At 38.0% G+C, this 18291-nt stretch overlaps 1 protein-coding gene across 1 annotated transcript; it reads right to left on the bottom strand.

The window, feature by feature from the left end:
- Positions 1-9852: 9852 nt before the first annotated feature.
- On the bottom strand, positions 9853-15801 carry LOC121424263. Its single transcript, XM_041619883.1, has 4 exons — positions 15493-15801; positions 11707-12687; positions 10832-11023; positions 9853-10539 (listed from the first exon to the last, which is right to left on the bottom strand). Exons 1-4 carry the CDS (start codon positions 15584-15586, stop codon positions 10388-10390), a joined length of 1419 nt encoding a protein of 472 aa, XP_041475817.1. The 5' UTR covers positions 15587-15801; the 3' UTR covers positions 9853-10387.
- Between the last annotated feature and the right edge of the window lie 2490 nt (positions 15802-18291).

The raw sequence follows: 18291 nt of genomic DNA, 5'->3' as shown, positions 1-18291 counted from the left end.
CACAATTACAACAATTACTTGTCAGATAATATATTTCAATATGAAGCGTTTAGGGATTTTAAATGCTGAAAGAGGATTCCATACTAATATGTGCATAAAGCTGAAAGTAGGGTAAACGTCGTATTGCTAATACAATTATTGAAATTATATATGGCGGAGTGTCACTGTTCACAACTTATCTACACCCAACCATGGTGAGTTTGGGGATCTGTTCCGTCAGTTCGATCGGGCAGCTATGGGGAATCCTAAATTACGCTACGCCTTTTGCCTCAATGGACTCCATCTTGGCGAATTTTCCAAGAAATGGGCGGAATATGAATACGGAATATGGGTGGGTGAGTTTGGTAGCCCCTGAGGGAGTACGCTTAGATGTGTCAGCAATTCTTTATTATGTAGCTGACAGAGGAAACTCTACTCTCTCGTCTCCAAGTGGTTTCAAAAGAATAAAAGTGTGTTTACTGCAAAGCAGAAACGCCTTTTACTTCAATGGGGCTACAAAATGGCGAATTTTCCAAGATTTCAGCAGCCTCTTGAGGGAGGCTTTAAGACAATTAAAGTGGCCTGTTATAGAGCATAAAAACTTTTTTTGGCCTCAATTGGCGCTCCAAACTGGCAGGTTTTCCCTTAAATAAGCAAAATACGGAAAATGGGTGGGTAACTTTTACAGGCTCTTGCGGGACTAAAAGTCTACTCATTCGTCTCTAAGTGGTTTCAAGAAGATAAAAACACGTTTTTTCTACATATTAATTTTGTCGCCCCATTTTGCCAAATTGGGGCGCTCCAAAAGGCTCGATATTTTAAAAGTCAAGTTACGGATAAGAATGTGGTACATTTGACAGGCTCTTGCGGGACTATGATTTAAGGTGCCCAAACGTAAATTGCATGCAACATTGTATTGTATTTTTTTAATCACGGTTTAAAAGGTCTTCTCTCAGCTAGAAGCTGCTTTTCAGCGAGGCCGTGAACAATTAATAACAAATAATATGAAAGTGAGCTTACACTTCCATAGAAAAGCCTTCTGTAACTTTTTCCCCTCCTTAAAAAAGAAAGAGAGAGAAAAAGGGAAGAAAGGTAGGAATAAAAGGAGGAAGAAAGGAAGAAGAAAGAAAGAAAGAAAGAAAGAAAGAAAAAAGAAAGAAAGAAAGAAAGAAGAGAGAAAGAGGAAAAAGATTTGTAAACTGAACAGCTGAAACAAAGAAATGTTAAAACTTAACTAGAATAGTAGAAAAGACAGTTTTTATGATGGAAAAGATTTATACTCGCTCCCAATCCGAATTTTTCAGAAAAACTTGACAACCAACCAAAAAGTTTTTCGCACCACGAAAAAGAAATTATGTGAAAAAAAGGGAGAAGAGAGCAAGATAAGAAGAAAAAGAAATGTGAATAAAATAAGGGGAGTGAATAGAATGGAAAATAAAGGAAAAATCGGGTCACTACATAAAAAAAGAAAACCTCGCTCACACTTCTTGCTCGCATTCCTTCCTGTTAAGTGCTCTATGCATATCTGAAACCTAAACCTATGAAGGTACAAATTTGAAGAAGGAAGATGCGAAATATTGATATTGATGCATTTCGGCATGATATCCTTCTATCTGAACTGTACCCTTTCTCATCTGACAACCTAAATGAATACGTTGACAAACATGCTCCTGAAGTTACGCGCATCATCACAAGTCGTCCTTAATCACCTTGGTATTGTGATGATCTCCGTCAACTCAAGCGCGAAATGCGAGGACTGGAACGAAAGGCATTCCCTCATGGGTTGGCAACTGATCGTGAGAACTTCCGAAAAGCAGCCCATCATTATAGTTACTGCCTAAAGTCTGCAAAGAGGGAGTATCACCGTGATCAGTTCTGAAATTGCACAGCACGAGAACTGCTCAAGAAAGTTGAACAGTTGACGCGCCCTACCACTTCTGCAATCGTACCTAACGCTAATGGTAATGGTGCTGAATCATCATCAGAACGCTTTGCCGAGTATTTCACTGAAAAAAATAGAGAACATAACACATGAGCTGGAATCCTCTGAGCCGACTACTACAAGTGAACCTGATTTTCTTGAGAAGCCATCTCAGTCAATGTTCAGATACCTCAGGACTGTTACAGATGAGGAAGTTCGTAATGCCAGTATGTTGAACTCCTCTTCAATGACATGTCATCTCGACCCCATTCCAACTCTTTCTGAAAATTTCTTAGATGAACTAGTTCCAATTATGACAATTGTTAATGATTCGTTTGTAACTGGATGCTTCCCTAATTTAAATGTGCCAGATTTTTCCCAAACTGCATTATGAAAAGAAACTACTTGAATGCAGAAGACCTTAAAAAGTATCGTCTAATTGCTAATCTGAGATTCTTTGCCAAGATCTTAGAACCTCTTGCAGCCTCCCAGTTACAAACTTATCTTCAAGAAAATAGTATGCAAAATTTCAGTCAGGTTATCGTCAGTTTTATGGTGTCGAAACTGCTCTGCTTACAGTCACAGATGACATATTGCTGTCTTTGGACAAATGTGAGGAAGTTATCCTATATTGTTAGATTTTTCAGCTGCTTTCGACACCATAAGACATGTCATTCTTTTAATAGAACACACGTATAGAACACACATTTGGAATCTCTGACAATGCTTTAAAGTAGTTCCAATCATATCTTCTTGACCGTATAGTTACTGTGTGCTTATTGGGAATGAACGATCATCCACTCACGCTTTCAATCAAGGCGCTACTTAAGGATAAGTATTAGGACCGACTTTGTTTACACTTTATACTTCTCCACTGGAATCCATAATTGATAGATATCATATCCAAAAGATGTTTTATGCAGATGATACGCAACTCTATGTTTCTTTGACGAGATCAAGTAATTCTGACCCTACCACTGAAATTTTGCATTGTATACGAGCAATCAAACAATGGTCTAAAAGGAATAGTCTTAAACTGGAAGTAGTAAAACAGAATTCCTTCATATTATATCACGTTTTCGAAAAACAACCCCAATACAGATTTAGATCTTGATTAATCATCAGTTCCTAGTAGCATATCATGTATATAGAAACCAAGGGGCAAGCTTTGACTCACGGATGATATTTGAAAACTTTATATCACATATTAAATGTCGCACTGCATCATACGCTCTTTATCGAATAGGAAAAAAATCGAAATTATTTGGTTAAACCTACAACTGAAAATAACTAATCCATGCATTTGTTCTCTGTCACATTGATTTCTGTAACAACCTAATTTTCGGTTTACCACAGCCACAAATTATGAAACTACAGACTATCCAAAACTCTGCTGCAAGATTAGTTACTCAAACTCGGAAATATGAATCAATCACCCCTGTACTACGAAACTTACATTGGCTTCCTGTTCATTCTCGTATTTCTTTCAAATTATTAGTTTTTGCATATATATATTATATATGAATGTTTCCATGAGATAGCTCCGTCATATTTAACCGAACTATAAATATGACGGAGCTATCTCATGGAAACATTCATATATAATGACTACTCGTACTCTAAGATCAAGCATTAAGGGGCTGTTTGCTATTCCTCCCATTATTACCAAAAAATATGGTCAGAAAATCACTTTTTGTTTAGATTGGGCTTCGTGCTCGCATCAATTGTTTAGATAGATACCCACCCCGTTCATGGTAACAAAAAGTGCTTTAGAATATCAAATTTTGGGCCAGATCTATGTAAAAAAAAAATCAGCTCGCATAAAATGTTTAGTTTATATTCTGTCCATTCTGTTCATATTATTATTAAAAGTGCATAGAATGTCTAAATGTTAGGTCAGAATATCAAAGATGTTCACATCAATTGTTCAGATGATACCCATCCTACTTGATAACCCAAAGTGCTTAGAATGTCAAATTCTAGGTCAGGTTATAAAAAAATTCAGCTGGCGCTTCGCGGTCACATAAAAGGTTTATTTACATACTATCCTGTTAATCATTCATGTTTATGGGGGCGCCAGTTTTTCGGAAAGTACACAATAGCACCAAAATCAGGTAGGGCCCACGGGGTGCAATATCCTGTAAATGCGCCTGCCTTGTAAGATATCTCATCATGTTTGTAAGCAAAAGTAAGATGTACTTAAAACTGCAGACTTTAGTGTAGACTACCCCGTAAACCAAAAAAATATGAACAACAGCTTTTAGCAGCCGACTCGGAAAATTCGGGTAAGAATATTTTTGCCGTCTCCCCCCCCCCCCCTAAATTTGTATGCTTCCGCCGCCAATGAGTTACACCAACCATGCCAACAAAGGCATGCCAGACATTTAGTCTGTACTCAAGGCCGTCGCTAAAAGGGGGTGTAATTTTGATATCGTCGGTAAATCAGCGCTGCTGTCGGGAAATATGAAAAAAGTGCCAGGGAGAAAGAGGAAAAAGGGGAAAATAAGAAAAAGAAAGAAAGAAAAAAGAAAGAGAGAATGGGACAAAGAGGAAGAGGAAAACAAAAGGAAGGAGACAATGAATGACCTTTGACCATGATCATGTGACCCAAGACATGCGAAAAACAATCGATCATACTTGAGTGCCTTCATGTAGATGTATCATGAGGTAGATAAAAAAAAACTTAGTTATGATGCCAATACAACACTCCCAATACGGCCAGAGTTCATCCTTTGAATGACCTTTGCCATGGCCATGTTCCTGAAACGCGCACAGGGTATTCAGGGATACATTGCTGCCCTTATATGTCTAGGTTTCATGAACTAGATCCATAAATTTTTAAAGTTACATGTATGATGATTACACATTTACAAAAATACTCCCAAACATTACCAACGTTTGTTGACTATAAATGACCTTTGACCTTGGTCATGTGACCTGAAACTTGCTCAGGATGTTCAAGGATACTTCATTGCTCTTATGTCCACGTTTGAAGAACTACATCCATAATATTTTTAAGTTAAAAGATTACAATTCCTCAAATAATCCCATATGGCCAAAGTTCGTTGACCGTTAGAGACCTTTGACCTTAATTATGTGACCTGAAACTCAGGCGGAATCTTCAGTGATACACGATTACCCTTATATTTAAGTTTTATGAAATATACTTTCTGAGTGATGATGCCGTTTCAAAAACTTAACCTTGGTTAAGATTTCGATATCGAGCCCACCAACATGGTCTAAGTTCATTGACCCTAAATAACCTTTGACCTTAGTCATGTGACGTGAAACTCAGGTGGAATGTGTAGTAATATTAGATCACTCTTATGTCCAAGTTTCATGAATTAGGTTCATATACTTTTAAAGGTATGATGACGTTTCAAAAACTGTTGACGACGCCGCCGTCTGAAAAGCGGCGCGTTTAGTCTACTATAGACAAAAAAAGTTGAATAGTTTGTCCAGTTTCGCGATCAACATTGGAGATATATTTGTTTTTAGCTGAGCCGCCATAGGTGTTAAGGCGTTCAAGGAATAAATTCTTGAGTCCATCAGCTGCCTCACCCTTGTAGCACCGCCCGGGTGGTGCTCCAATGGTAGGGTGCTACATGGGTGCGGTGCTCCAATGGTAGGGTGCTATATGGGTAGGGTGCTACAAGTCCTCAAAACTTTCTTATTTTACATCCGATATTGATGAAGTTTTCAGCATTATGCTAGTTTGATTTTTCTCGATTTTTCCAATCAACATTTTTCTGGGATGGACTTGACCTTTAAAAGGTGAGCTTTGAATTTACCGGCAAATGAATAGATGACGGTTATGGAAGCAATCGAAAGAATGACCAGTATTTCTCTCCAGGATACGTGACCTCTTATCAATCGGCAATTTTCGGCAGCATCAGATTGATCCATCATGTTTCGTGCCATGAAGGAGTCTGTCGAAGGAAGATCTGCTTCTGTCAAATAATGAAATATAAATATTCGTAAATCATGTAAATTCACAGAGGGCCTTGCTGTTCGAGTAAGCATTGGCATGATTTTTGAGGTTTTGTTTTTATGTACCTTATAGGTTGTCAAAGAAGTTATTTATTTATTCATTTCACATACATGTATCTAAAAAAGAGTAGACCACTCAGTACAAACTCTGGTTTTCATTGGGGCCTACTAAAATACAAAGTAAATATACAGAATACAGATATATATGGTAAAGGTCCCCCAAATCTGCGTAGTCCCCTTGTTTTCGCACACGTGTATCTGCGCGATTCTGGTAAAAGAAGATACGCAACGACCACAAACTTTACACATGCAATACATTGGCAGATATTCATTTAAAAATCCGACTCAAAATGGTGGGAAAATAGTGAATATCGGGCGTTTTATATATATAACAGCCTCAAAATGCAGCCATTCTCAGCAAAATTCCCGAATCGTGTGTAAAGTGAATGGGTGCGAAGACATGGGGGAATCACTTTTTGTTCAATCTGAAAATGACTGGCCGAGGGTCAAGAAAATCGTATATTTCTTCCCAATTTTCGTAAGATTTTTGGCAAGCTTACTCATAATATACGAATATAAGGAAACATTATCAACTAAATATTTTTTGGGAATAGAAAGAAATTCAGGGTTTTTTACTTTGTTTTGATTTAAAAAACTAAAGTCAATTACAAAATTTACCAATGATTATAAAGTGATTGCAAATCACACAAACACATGTTGGTTAAACAAATAAAGTAACAAACACTACCCCCTTTACCGCCCCCTCCCCCCCCCCAAAAAAAAGAATGTGGCAAAGTGATGACTAACTATCAGTTACATCTAAATAAAGGTATAAGTGATTTGGTAAACAATGTACAGGCAAAACAGGATATAGGCTAGGATTACGAGATGCTTTTCAACAAATTTTAGGTGCGCAGACTTGCCCCCCCCCCCCCCCCGGCATACAAAGATAGCAAACCAACGAACTTAGAGGGCAGCAACACACAAGCGTGTTGCTCTAAGGAAGGTCAACTCATATCTCTATGCAATAGATTGATTCAAAATGCTACAGAACAAAATATTGTAAATTGACCGTCAGTGGGTGCAAATGTATAAATAATAACAATAGGCCCTATTATTACCTATACAAGGTATTTTAGCAGATTAATAACGTGTCATATTTCGCTCGTTACTTTCAATCTGAGACCTTCCCGGGCTTTGCCCATAGGAATACTGTACAAAACAGAGGAGACATTGGCCATATTTCTGCTAGTGCAAAGCTCGATGTCCGAGCAGAAATATATATTCTATATTGCCTTCAAAACTTGATATTTTTAGCACCATAGCAAGATATGTATCTCATCGAACAGGCGATGCGAGTGCGAAGCGCGAGCGAAAGTGTTATATAGTGACATGAAAGATTTTTGTTTTATTTTACATTTTTCCTAACTTTTGTTCTTGCTCGTTTCCCTCCTTTTTTTCTCCTCCCAATCCCCTTTATTTCTTCCTTTCTTTCTTTCCTTCCTTCTTTCCTTCTCCCCCCCCCCCCCTTTGCCTTGTTTTTGCTCCGCCAATGTGGAGGGGGATCTGCCTATGTATATATGTAATTTTTTTAATGCTGAGAAAATAAATAAATTAAACTGAACTGAACAACTGCCATTTTATTAAGTGATTTTGTATCTATAGGCGTGTAAAACGTACATGTATCTCCCCCAACATTTTTGTTTTAATGTAAAATTGTAATGCAGATGCTATGTCTTTTATGCCTTTTTTTCTGAATAAAATCATAAACACACACAAAAAACAGTATGAGATGACTCAACGGTAGACATTTTGGACTTTATCACAAAAATACATAGGCGCGTACATGCAGCGGGGAATGGGAGGTGGGGTGGGGGGAAAGGTGTGGTGGGGAGGTAAGGGGGTCAATTCTTTTCTCTTCCCGTTTCATGTTCTTAATGTGATTATACACATCTTTTTATTTAGATTAAAGCTGCATTTTATTCTTATTACCTTATTTCTTTATTAAGACTCGGCGTCTTTTGCATTTATCTCTCATACTTTTAGTAGAAAGCGGTTTTGCAATCATCAAGGTTTGAGGTAGAAAGTCTCGCGTACTGTTGTCAAACGAGTCTAGCTGATCATTTTCCCAACATTGTGTGTCCCACTTACACTAAGAAGCAGTGCTTTGGGAACGATTTCTTAAATAGCTGAGAGTTGGTTGTTAAAAAATAATAAAGATAAAAACATTCATCAGAAAATGGAGATATTTTTTCTGACAAAAATTTGACAAGCAAGAATGCAAAAAATATAATAAAATATTACTCCCAACCTAATTTCCAGGGGTGCTACCTATGGTGTATGATATAGCATCGGTGAGTGACTTGGCTTGATGTGGAAATGGTGATGATTATATTAATTAAAATAAAAATAAATAATGAAACTATTTGAAAACTAGTTCTCGACAAATAAGCGGTGGTTCAACGTATGCTAGCCGGCGCGACCTATCTTCCGCTATCTCTCTCTCTCTTTCTCAAAAACAAAACATAACACAAGGTACAATGTGGGACAGAAGACGGACTGAAACAGAAAAGAAGCATACAGAAGTAGTAGAAGAAGAACAATCAATTGAATAAAGAAAAGGAGGAGGAGGAAGAAGGAGATGTAGTTGTATGAGTAGGAGAAAGGAAGGAGAAGAAGAAGGGGGAGGAGAGGAGGAGGAAGATGTAGTTGTAGGAGAAGGGGAAAGGAAGGAGAAGAAGAGGGAGAAGAAGAGAACTTCGGAAGAAGAAGATATTTAGTAGGAGAATGAGATAAGTAGACAAAGAAGAATAGGAAAGAATACGAAAGAAAGTAAAAAAAAAAAACAGAAGAAAGAAGAAGAAAGAGAAAGAAAAGGAAAAATCAGAAGAAGAATTATAACGAAAAAGAAAACAAGGAGTTATTTGCTCTCTCTGGGATCTCCGAACCATTTGGCATATTTTAATTTAGTTTTAAGCCCCTTTAAACAATAATGATAATGCGACATCTTCGCACGCACCACGAACCGTCCTCTCTCGTTACGTTGCCCACTGTGGCGTAAATAATTAACCTCAAGAAAATATAAAGATACTGGATGAAACTTTGGAACCTGAACTTGTTAATGAAGACACTGGTAAATAATTCGCTCTAATATTGTAGGCGCACTTATTGCTGGTTTAAAAAAAAACTTTTTTAAATGCGTTTTCTGCCAAAGTAACTTTCGCATCGGAGTGCGCAGATAGAGAGAGGTGATGGTTCGTGGTGCGTGCGACGGATCATTGTTTGCAACATGTCACCAAAATGATCGTAAACGATCGCACGAGCAATTGCCAAAGCCCCCATAGGGAAAAAATCCTCCATGTATTTTAAATAGCTGAATTTGAAAACGGCTGTAAATTATTTTCGAAAGGCTTAAGTCACTTTAAATCATATTTGATTTGTTTCAGTTTTATAGTTTCAGGCTACACTTAGTAAAGTACAATAAAAATAGATGCAGTTGAACTCGCTATTAACTTCCTGCAAAAGAGATCATAGAATGATTTCAAAAATTCACAGAATTATAATACACAAATACTTGAACATAACAGAAATAACAGAAAAGAAATCCCAGTGCATTCCACCAAATTATAAAAGATAAAAAAAAAGTATGAATCGGACTTCCCCTCTGGTAGCAATTTTAATGTCTAATTTCTTCGTTGAAATGAAAGCAAGAAGTAAGCTGGGTGCAGTATTTAGACGTGCATCCCGCGGATGCCACATAACTTCCACCAAAAATGGATTTCCATTGGTTGAGTGATATGAGAGAGCTATAAAAGCGCGTTTCTAATTGGATATTGATTAAAAAATAGGTGTGTCTTACAAAGATAAAATGAAGATAAAATTGTTCTCAGAATACCAATTCGAAGAGATTTTAAGGGTATTTTTATCTCACTGATTTTAACGGAGATAAAATATTTTATTTCATCTGAGATAGAATGGAACTCAGAATACCACTCCCAATCCATTTTTTCTGGTCAAAATCTAAAAAGATTATCGTTACCAATGTATTGATGATTAGAAAAGGCGGAAAGCCCCGTTTTTAGGTATAAAACGCCAACAAAAATTCATCTCGCACTTTGCAGTTATATATTTTTTTTTATTATCAAAAACGTGTTGACGTTGTCCACATTTCAGGCTAATATATTTGAGTTCAAATAATCAAACTTGATGACAGAAATGTCCGGTTCGAAGTGCACGTTTATTGGTTAATTAGATCGGAACTACGCCCTAAGTCCCCTACGCCTGCATGGCATGTATTTGGCATAACAGTGGTCGTATTAAAATTTTCAGGTCGCACATCATTTGCTTAGTTATCCTAGCTATGAGGAAACTATGCACAGAAATGTTTTCAAAAATCACCAGTGACAACGGTACCCCTTGAAAATGAAGGCCGAATGATAGATCCCCGATCATCGCTCAATACAAGGTTCGTTTACAAGATTAAAGAGAATGGGGTAATCAAACGTCAACGTTCATCACGACTTCGCTGCTCTTCTTTCTACGCCTTTCCATTACGATTGCCACGATCATGAGCACCGCAGCGAAGAGGGATAGCCCTGCTGAAGTGAAGTATGCGAGTCGATAACCACCAGCAAAATCCCGAAGGAGGCCTGCCAAAATGATTACAAAATATGAAATGTACATGAAAATATGAGGTTTCATTATGGCTTAACAATTTATAGAGCACATTTCATAACAGTGCTGTCAGTGATTGTGTGATCGCAGTGCAATATTGATTGAAGAAATAGAGATAAAATATAATTTAATTTGAAATTAATGCCGGCGGATAGCGTATCTTATTAATTAGCTTCGCGAATTAGGAATCCCTCGCTTCGCTCGGGAAGCAGCCGCCAGGGCTTCGACAAGAGGCAAGGTCGGGTCTGAAGTAAATACATATCTCACCTCCTAATGCACCTCCTGCTGGTCCAGCCAAACCTTCTACAAATATGAAGATGGAGAGGGTCTTGACGTCTACTTTAGGGTCTACTATCTCCCGATGAAAGACATAAAATAAGGTGGTGGAAACGCCAGTTCCTATCCCAAAGAGCGCGGTGGCAGTAGCTCGTAGAGGAAACAGTTGCAATAGATACATCCCTTCAAAAATCAAGAAAAAAAAATTTGTAGCCTATTTTTCTCCAGATAAACTGTATAAATTGGGACTCTCGTTAATACTAAAAATCTAAAGCAAATTTAAAGATGTTTATATTAAATCAAAAGATTTGGAACCACGGTTGTGCAACCAGGCTAGGCCGGAAATCCGAGGTGAAGGCAAGGCCATGGCCAGACTGTGCGAGCCAAAGACAAAGCCAAGAACCTCAGACGTCCGAGATAAATACCATAGCCAATATCTAGACAGCCGTGACCAAGGACAATCCCAAGGTCCAAAATTGTCCTTGAGGCCAAGGTCGGCCTCATGTGCCCGAATTATGAAAGGTTGGCTAGGACTTAACACAGGCTAAATTAGGCCCATGGGCTCACTTTCCCCTTTGGACTAATTTAGTCCACCGAGCATTTTGCAAAGTGTAGGCTAAGTAGCTTCATGTGTGCTAACTTGGCCACCTTCGAGAAATGCAAAATTTAGCCTCCGTAGGCCAATAACATCAAATGACGCGTTTTAGCCCATGGGCCAAGTAAGTCCACCTTCGGGAATTCGGGCCAAGGAGCACAATGCTGTGTGGAACATCGAAAATTAATCACGATACCTGGAATTCATCGTAACATCATTCACCAAACATCTACCCAGATGCAGTTCCTCTCCGTAATCTCAAAATATTTACCCATGATGGACACGAACGCCAGGATCTCAGCCAGAATGATTAGGTGTGCAGGAGAGATGCCTCTTGAGACAAACAAGCCATTAGACACCCGGCCTATGAGATTGAACGCAGCGAAGACAGAGAGAGCTGCTGCAATATTCTTCAAATCTACTCCGAATTCCTTGAACGAAGTGGAGACATGGACCAAGAATATACTGTAACCTACCGTTGTAGAGAACATTGAAAGTGTGTAGATGACAAAGGTGTGGTAGTTCCGAGCAATCGCACTCTGTAAGCATCTAGAGTTTTGATTTGATCCCACTCCTGACACCATTATTCTTTCCGTGTTACATATGTGCATTGCTGATGGTCGGTCGAGGTTGAGGTTGTTTTGCGGATTACCATCAAGTGGATCTTCGGCAGCGGTGAATGCATTGTTCTTATATCCCCCTTCAGGCATTTCAACATGTCGTGTTTCCGGGGTAGAGAGTGCATTATTCTTTACAAGATCGGACCTACTGATCATATGCTCTTCAGAATTATTTTCTGTTGAAGCTTGCAAATCAGAATCGATTCTATCGACATTACCTTCCTCTACCTCAACGTTGCGCTGTGCATCGCCATTACACCCAGTGTCAGCACTGCCCGACGGATCGTTACAATCCAATGACATTCCATTCCTCGTTCTGATATCCTGCTGGCTATCTATAACCGGTCGGTTACTTGCTTTGTCGTCAACCTCTGTTTCCACATCGCCCTCTCGAGTCCTAGGTGACTTCGTCAGTGCACCCATGAGGACCGTATGAAACATGATCCCTGATGCAATAAAGCACGTACCACGCCAGCTGTAGGTGATGCTTAGAGCCTCCAGGATAGGTGGAAAGACGAAGAGTCCGCAGCTGTAACCGGAAATGACCATGCCGTGGGCCAGTGCGTAGTGACGGTGAAAGTTCCGACGTATTAGCAGCACAGTTGATGCATAGACAGTTGCTTGCATAGTAGCTACATGGCAAAAGAAAGAAAAAAGGGTGAAAATACGTCATGTGCCTAAATGTGATTACAATTATTTTTTTCTAAACTCCGGAACGTCAATCTGTCGCCTCATTCGTAAGTAATTTTAGGCTCGTAACTTGAATTTAACGTAAATGTTAGTCAAGCCTAATGAACGCGTTCGCGTTGACCAATGGCGTAACTACGGGGGTAGCATGGGGGGCACGTACCCCCTCCCACCCCCCCCCCCAAAAAAAAAAAAAAAAAAAAAAAAACGGGGAAAAGGAAAAGAAGAGGGAAGAGAAACGTAGTGGGGGGAGAAGATATCATTGCTCATTATAATGTTATTTTATATTTATATAATATTGACTGGCCTTGAGGGGAACATCAAATATATTGCCAGCAAATGAATCATATTGGCCTGAGTCTTTAGACGAGGGCAATATGGGTCATTTAAAGGCAATATATTTGATGTTCCCCGAAAGAAGAGCCAGTCAATATTTTTTTATCATCCAAATCAGATATCTAGAGCAAAAATCATGATAAGGGGGATATTTCTTTTAAAAATAGAGTTCTGTTGTGTCATGTTAATATTGGTCTAGGCTCTGCACTTTACCATTATGACGTACTTGCAAGCGCTCGAATTCAGCGTTGTCTTTATTATGACGTATATTGTTGGTGGGCGGATCCTTATGAAGCGTATCTCTTTATACGCATTCACAAATTCCCGGATGTGAGACCAGGGAAAATACAAAGGTATATATTGCTTCGTCTCTGCATGCAAAGTAAATACGCGCACTGAGACCGAGTAAATACAAACAATATACCTACCCTTCCCGATATTCAGAAAATGTAGGGCAATACGGTTTTGTAAATGACCAGCTCAGATGTCTGATACGGGTGATAATATGTTATATGTCATGTTACATAAGAAGCATTTTTTCATAACTTTATGAAATATTATTTGCTTATTGTGTCTTCATTGTTCTTGTTGTTCCTGGTGCTCGCACAGACTGTTAACGAGATATATAATCAACCCTGTTGTACCAAAACCTCCCGTTTTCAAATCAATATATAACAAATATATTTTCTCGCAATTCGAGTTATTATTGTTTTATGTAGTGACATATTCTACTTTTTCATGACTATTAAAATTATTGCCCTATTTTAAGGTATTAATATAAAACATTTCCTGTCCGTGCTAATGTTCGCATAAGTGGATTGGTGAGATTTCTGCTCTTCGTGAACTTTAATCAGTCCTCAAAACGTCAATTTTTCTGATCTGAATATCAAAAATGTTCAGCTCGCGCTTTGCGCGGGCATCATTTGGTTAGTTAAATACTTAGGGTATTCGTAAATTCCTACAAACAAGCCTTAGAATGCCACTCTTCAGGTCTGAATTTCCTAAATTTTCAGCTCGCGCTTCGCGCTTGCAGTATTTGATTAGTGAGATGCGTATGATAATCATGATTAGAATGACTTCAAAAAGTACTTCATGTGTTTAGATTCAAACAAATTCAGCAAGCGCTTTGCACTCGCATTAGATGACTATGGTGAGATATGTATACTCTTAATGGATTCCTAAAAAACATAGTCCTTAAAATATCCATGTTTGGGTTCAATATATGCAAAAATTTCAGCTCACGTTTTGCGCTCGCATCATTTGGTTAGTGAAATATGCACGGTCTTAGATAATTCCTATAAAAAAAAAAGTCTTAAAATGCCCCTCTTCAGGTCTGAATTTCCTAAATTTTCAGCTCGCGCTTCGCGCTTGCAGTATTTGATTAGTAAGATGCGTATGATAATCATGATTACAATGACTACAAAAGTTGCTTCATGGCTGTGTATAGATTCCATTCTAACAAAATCAGCAAAAGCACTAGCATTAGATGACTATGGTGAGCTATTGATACTCTTAATGGATTCCGAAATATAGTCCTTAGAATTTCCCGCTTTCGGGTCAATATATACAAAAAATTCAGCTCACACTTCGCGATCGCATGGTTTGTTTAGCGAGACAGTTACGTATCATGATTAAAACGAAATTGCTTATGTCCCTTTTGTAGCTTTAAATATCACAAATTTTCAGCTCGCGCTTCGCGCTCGCATTATTTAATCAGTGAGATACATATCCACTTAACGGCACTGCATGTCCTTAAAATATCTCTATTAGGTCAGTATACCTGACAACTGAGCGCGCTTCGCGCGCTCCCAAAGTGACTCGAAAATTATTTCTGGTGCCCCCCCTTACATGCCGTGACCCACGGTACGCCACTGGCGGTGACCCACCACAAAATATTTCATATGGTGAAACAAACATTACACTTTGGCAACTATGCTAGCATTAGAGCAAACACGGACAATGACGGACCATGACCCGGAGGAGACAAAGCATTGGAGGACACTGTATTCCCTCTAATGATTTGTCTCCTCCGGGTCAAGATCCGCCACTGAGCACGAATAATCTATAGGCTATAGCTCGTGGAAATACAAGCTGTACGAAATTTGTTAATCATTTTGTCTTCCGCATTCTGTAATTCCTCGAAGTTCTGTGTAGGAAACATCTATTTCCTGTAGGCAAGCAGATGATAGTAATCCTCAATGTGTTTGCATATTTGTTGTCGTTGGATTTGTAACATTTTCTTTTTGTGAAACCTCGAGCAACCTTGTGTATATGCATTACGCATGCAAACTTGCAAATTCATTGAAATTGAGCATTCGTTACAGTGAGCTTCTATACCATTAGACAACTTCCATGTGAAATGAACGTGAGTATTAATGGTACCCATTAAGAAACAAATATTTGATGTTACTTACATGTTACTGCTCCAATTCCAATCCCCACCAGTGACATGTGGTTTGCCTGGGAGAGAAGCAGAACACCGGAAGCAGCAAAAGCCCCGGATGCCATCAAAATTGGGCGTGTTCCGAACTTGGATGTGAAATAGGCAGCGACAGGAGCTGATGGAATATAAAACAAAGAACATTTTCTGAAATTTTTCGCAGGGTTCTAAAGCTCTAAGGGGATGTGGGGCTGCAGGACTCTATTGCCTTAATATCAAGCTACATGCCCATCCCTCAAAACATGCAAAGCAAATTGAATACCAATATTTTTTCTCAATTTTTTACTGCTGTCACTGTTGCTCACTTTTTGTGGGTAATATGTAACCAAAGTGCATTTCTAATTCTAGATTTCATCAATTGTGAATGTTTTTATATGCTTTAATACCTATGCAGAAGTCCCACCTGCGTAATAAAGGAGTAAAAACAAAGAATATGTGTAATGAAATGACAACCATTCTTTTCTCCTGATACCTTGAACAAACATGGAAAGTCTTTTCAGATTTTGCCCAACTTTGGAAATTAAGACTCGTATACCAGAAGCAAATTTATATTAAACACTGTCCCATATCTGCTTTTCTCAATTATAATGCTGCAGATTAAAAAGATTACAGCTTTCCATTGTCTATTCTATCAGCTTCTGACACACTTTTCATGCTGGAGTCTAAGTAGCAATTATTTTTTTGAATCTAGTTCCTGTCTGTTACTTATCTTAACAACTTTATATCGGAGGGAAGGTATGAAAACTATATTTGCAGACTGCTTCTTTGTTGAAAAGAGCTTTAAGGCCATCTAAAGTGGCGACTTTTTTGTCCACTTCTTTAAATGAATATTCTGTTCCTAAAGAATTATTTCAGAAAGCATTGAATATATTCAAATTGCATGCTTGAAGGCACATAGTGTATGGATGTACCATTGGCCCTATATGCGATTGTAGGCCATATATACAGTGCGTATCAAAAAAAAGTTTACACTTTGAAAAAGTCCAAGGAATTAAAAAATATACATGTGGGTAATTTTTTCACATGTAATCTTGCGTTTGGGTCTCACCTATCCACTGAGAGTAAAAGTTTTGACAGAATGTTACACTTGAGTGAGCACTGTCCATATTTGTAAAGCTCGCACAAATCTGCTTGCGCAGAAATGCTCGTTTTTACGCCGTGTCAAGGGGAAAGGGCGAAATCAAACTTACCCTGTGAAACATTTCTCATACATTTCCCTTGCACTTTTAGTCAATTAAAATAAAACGGATACATTCAAGCATTTTCTAACAAATTTGCCACCCAAATTGAAATTTCAATGCTTAGTAAACACAACCTTTACCCTTTTATGCCAGCAGGATCTGAGGACATCATTTAATCTGAACAAAATTTTATATCAGACATCTCCAGCATTTTTCACTAAGTTTTTATAATTTAAAGTGGGTTTACATTTCATTTATCATTTATTACTTGTTTCTGCACACTTTTCTCAAGCTTGACAATGATTAACAAAATGAAAATGAAGCCTAAGACATTTCATGCAAATCACAGCTCAGTGTAAAGCAAATATCTTCACAATGGCCTCGGTGTGTGGGGGAATGGGGTGGGGCGCAATGCACTCTTCGATGTGTTTTGGGCAAGGAAACAAGTTTCAAAAAGGTAAATACATCTTCAAATCAATTTTACTAGCTAAATTCCATGTGTTCTTTATGATTAAGGTCTACTTTTATTTGCATAACTATTTCGAAGTTCTGCGCAAATTATTTTTTACTAAGTTTTCAAAAGCAAGCGGTGCTCGCTCAAGCGGAAATATTTTTCGACAGTTATATCGTCATTTGCGAAAATAGATCTGCACCAATGTTAAAATGTGGAAAAATCTTTAGGATATTACAAATTTATAATTTTAGTAATCAAAATACGATTTGATCCAAATCGGATCGTGGAACAGTCGTATTAAAAGGTGGGCGGAGGCCTTTAGGGGATGAATAGGCACCGGTATACTACACTCACACCATTGTAACCAACCCCAGACCGATAAAAAATATTACGTTATTTTGAATGGTATGTCTTCGGTTTGTTTGGAGTCGGTTTCATAATTATGTGTGACTGTGGCACCAATCAGGAATGTGATACTGTGTAGGATATGTAGGAAATATCGCAAGGATCCAGCCAAACAATGTCCCAAGACATGGCCAGGGGATGATCCCTAAAATCCTGGTCAAACACAGGGTGACAAATCGCAATGGTAATGTCAACAACATTTAGTTTACAAAGTAAAATTTCTTTGGCATGGCAACAAAGGCGTCCAATTGTTTGTTAATACTAGATTGCTTGCATAAAACGTGTTGGTAAAAATAACCAATTTGAAGTTTAATGTGTTCCAATCGACATTAAATAGTAACAATTATAAATTTTGGCTGAGGATCTTCTTGAATTTTGATTTATACTTTCAAATATATCTGTAAATTCGACCAATCCTTTAAAAGGTATATTAAATTGTTAGTTTCATTTTTGTGTGTAAGTGTGTGCCTCAACTTCTGCAATATTTCTCTTGCGATAATCAAGACCTTCATTTTCGATTTAGATGATGATAATGACGCCGGTAATGATGACGATGGTGATAATTATTATGATTGTAATGATGATGGTGATGACTATATTAGTTTGACACAGATAAGCAACACACATTCATTTCAGGAAAAAATTATATATATTCAACTAATTAACAATACCAAACCAATCATTTGAATAATACGATTATAAGATGATTACATATTTTTGAAAAAATATAATC

This window comes from Lytechinus variegatus, chromosome 11 (genome assembly GCF_018143015.1).
Source record: "Lytechinus variegatus isolate NC3 chromosome 11, Lvar_3.0, whole genome shotgun sequence".
NCBI lineage: Eukaryota > Metazoa > Echinodermata > Echinoidea > Temnopleuroida > Toxopneustidae > Lytechinus > Lytechinus variegatus.
Note: the sequence above shows the minus strand (reverse complement) of the source record. Positions and strands in the feature narration are given on the sequence as shown.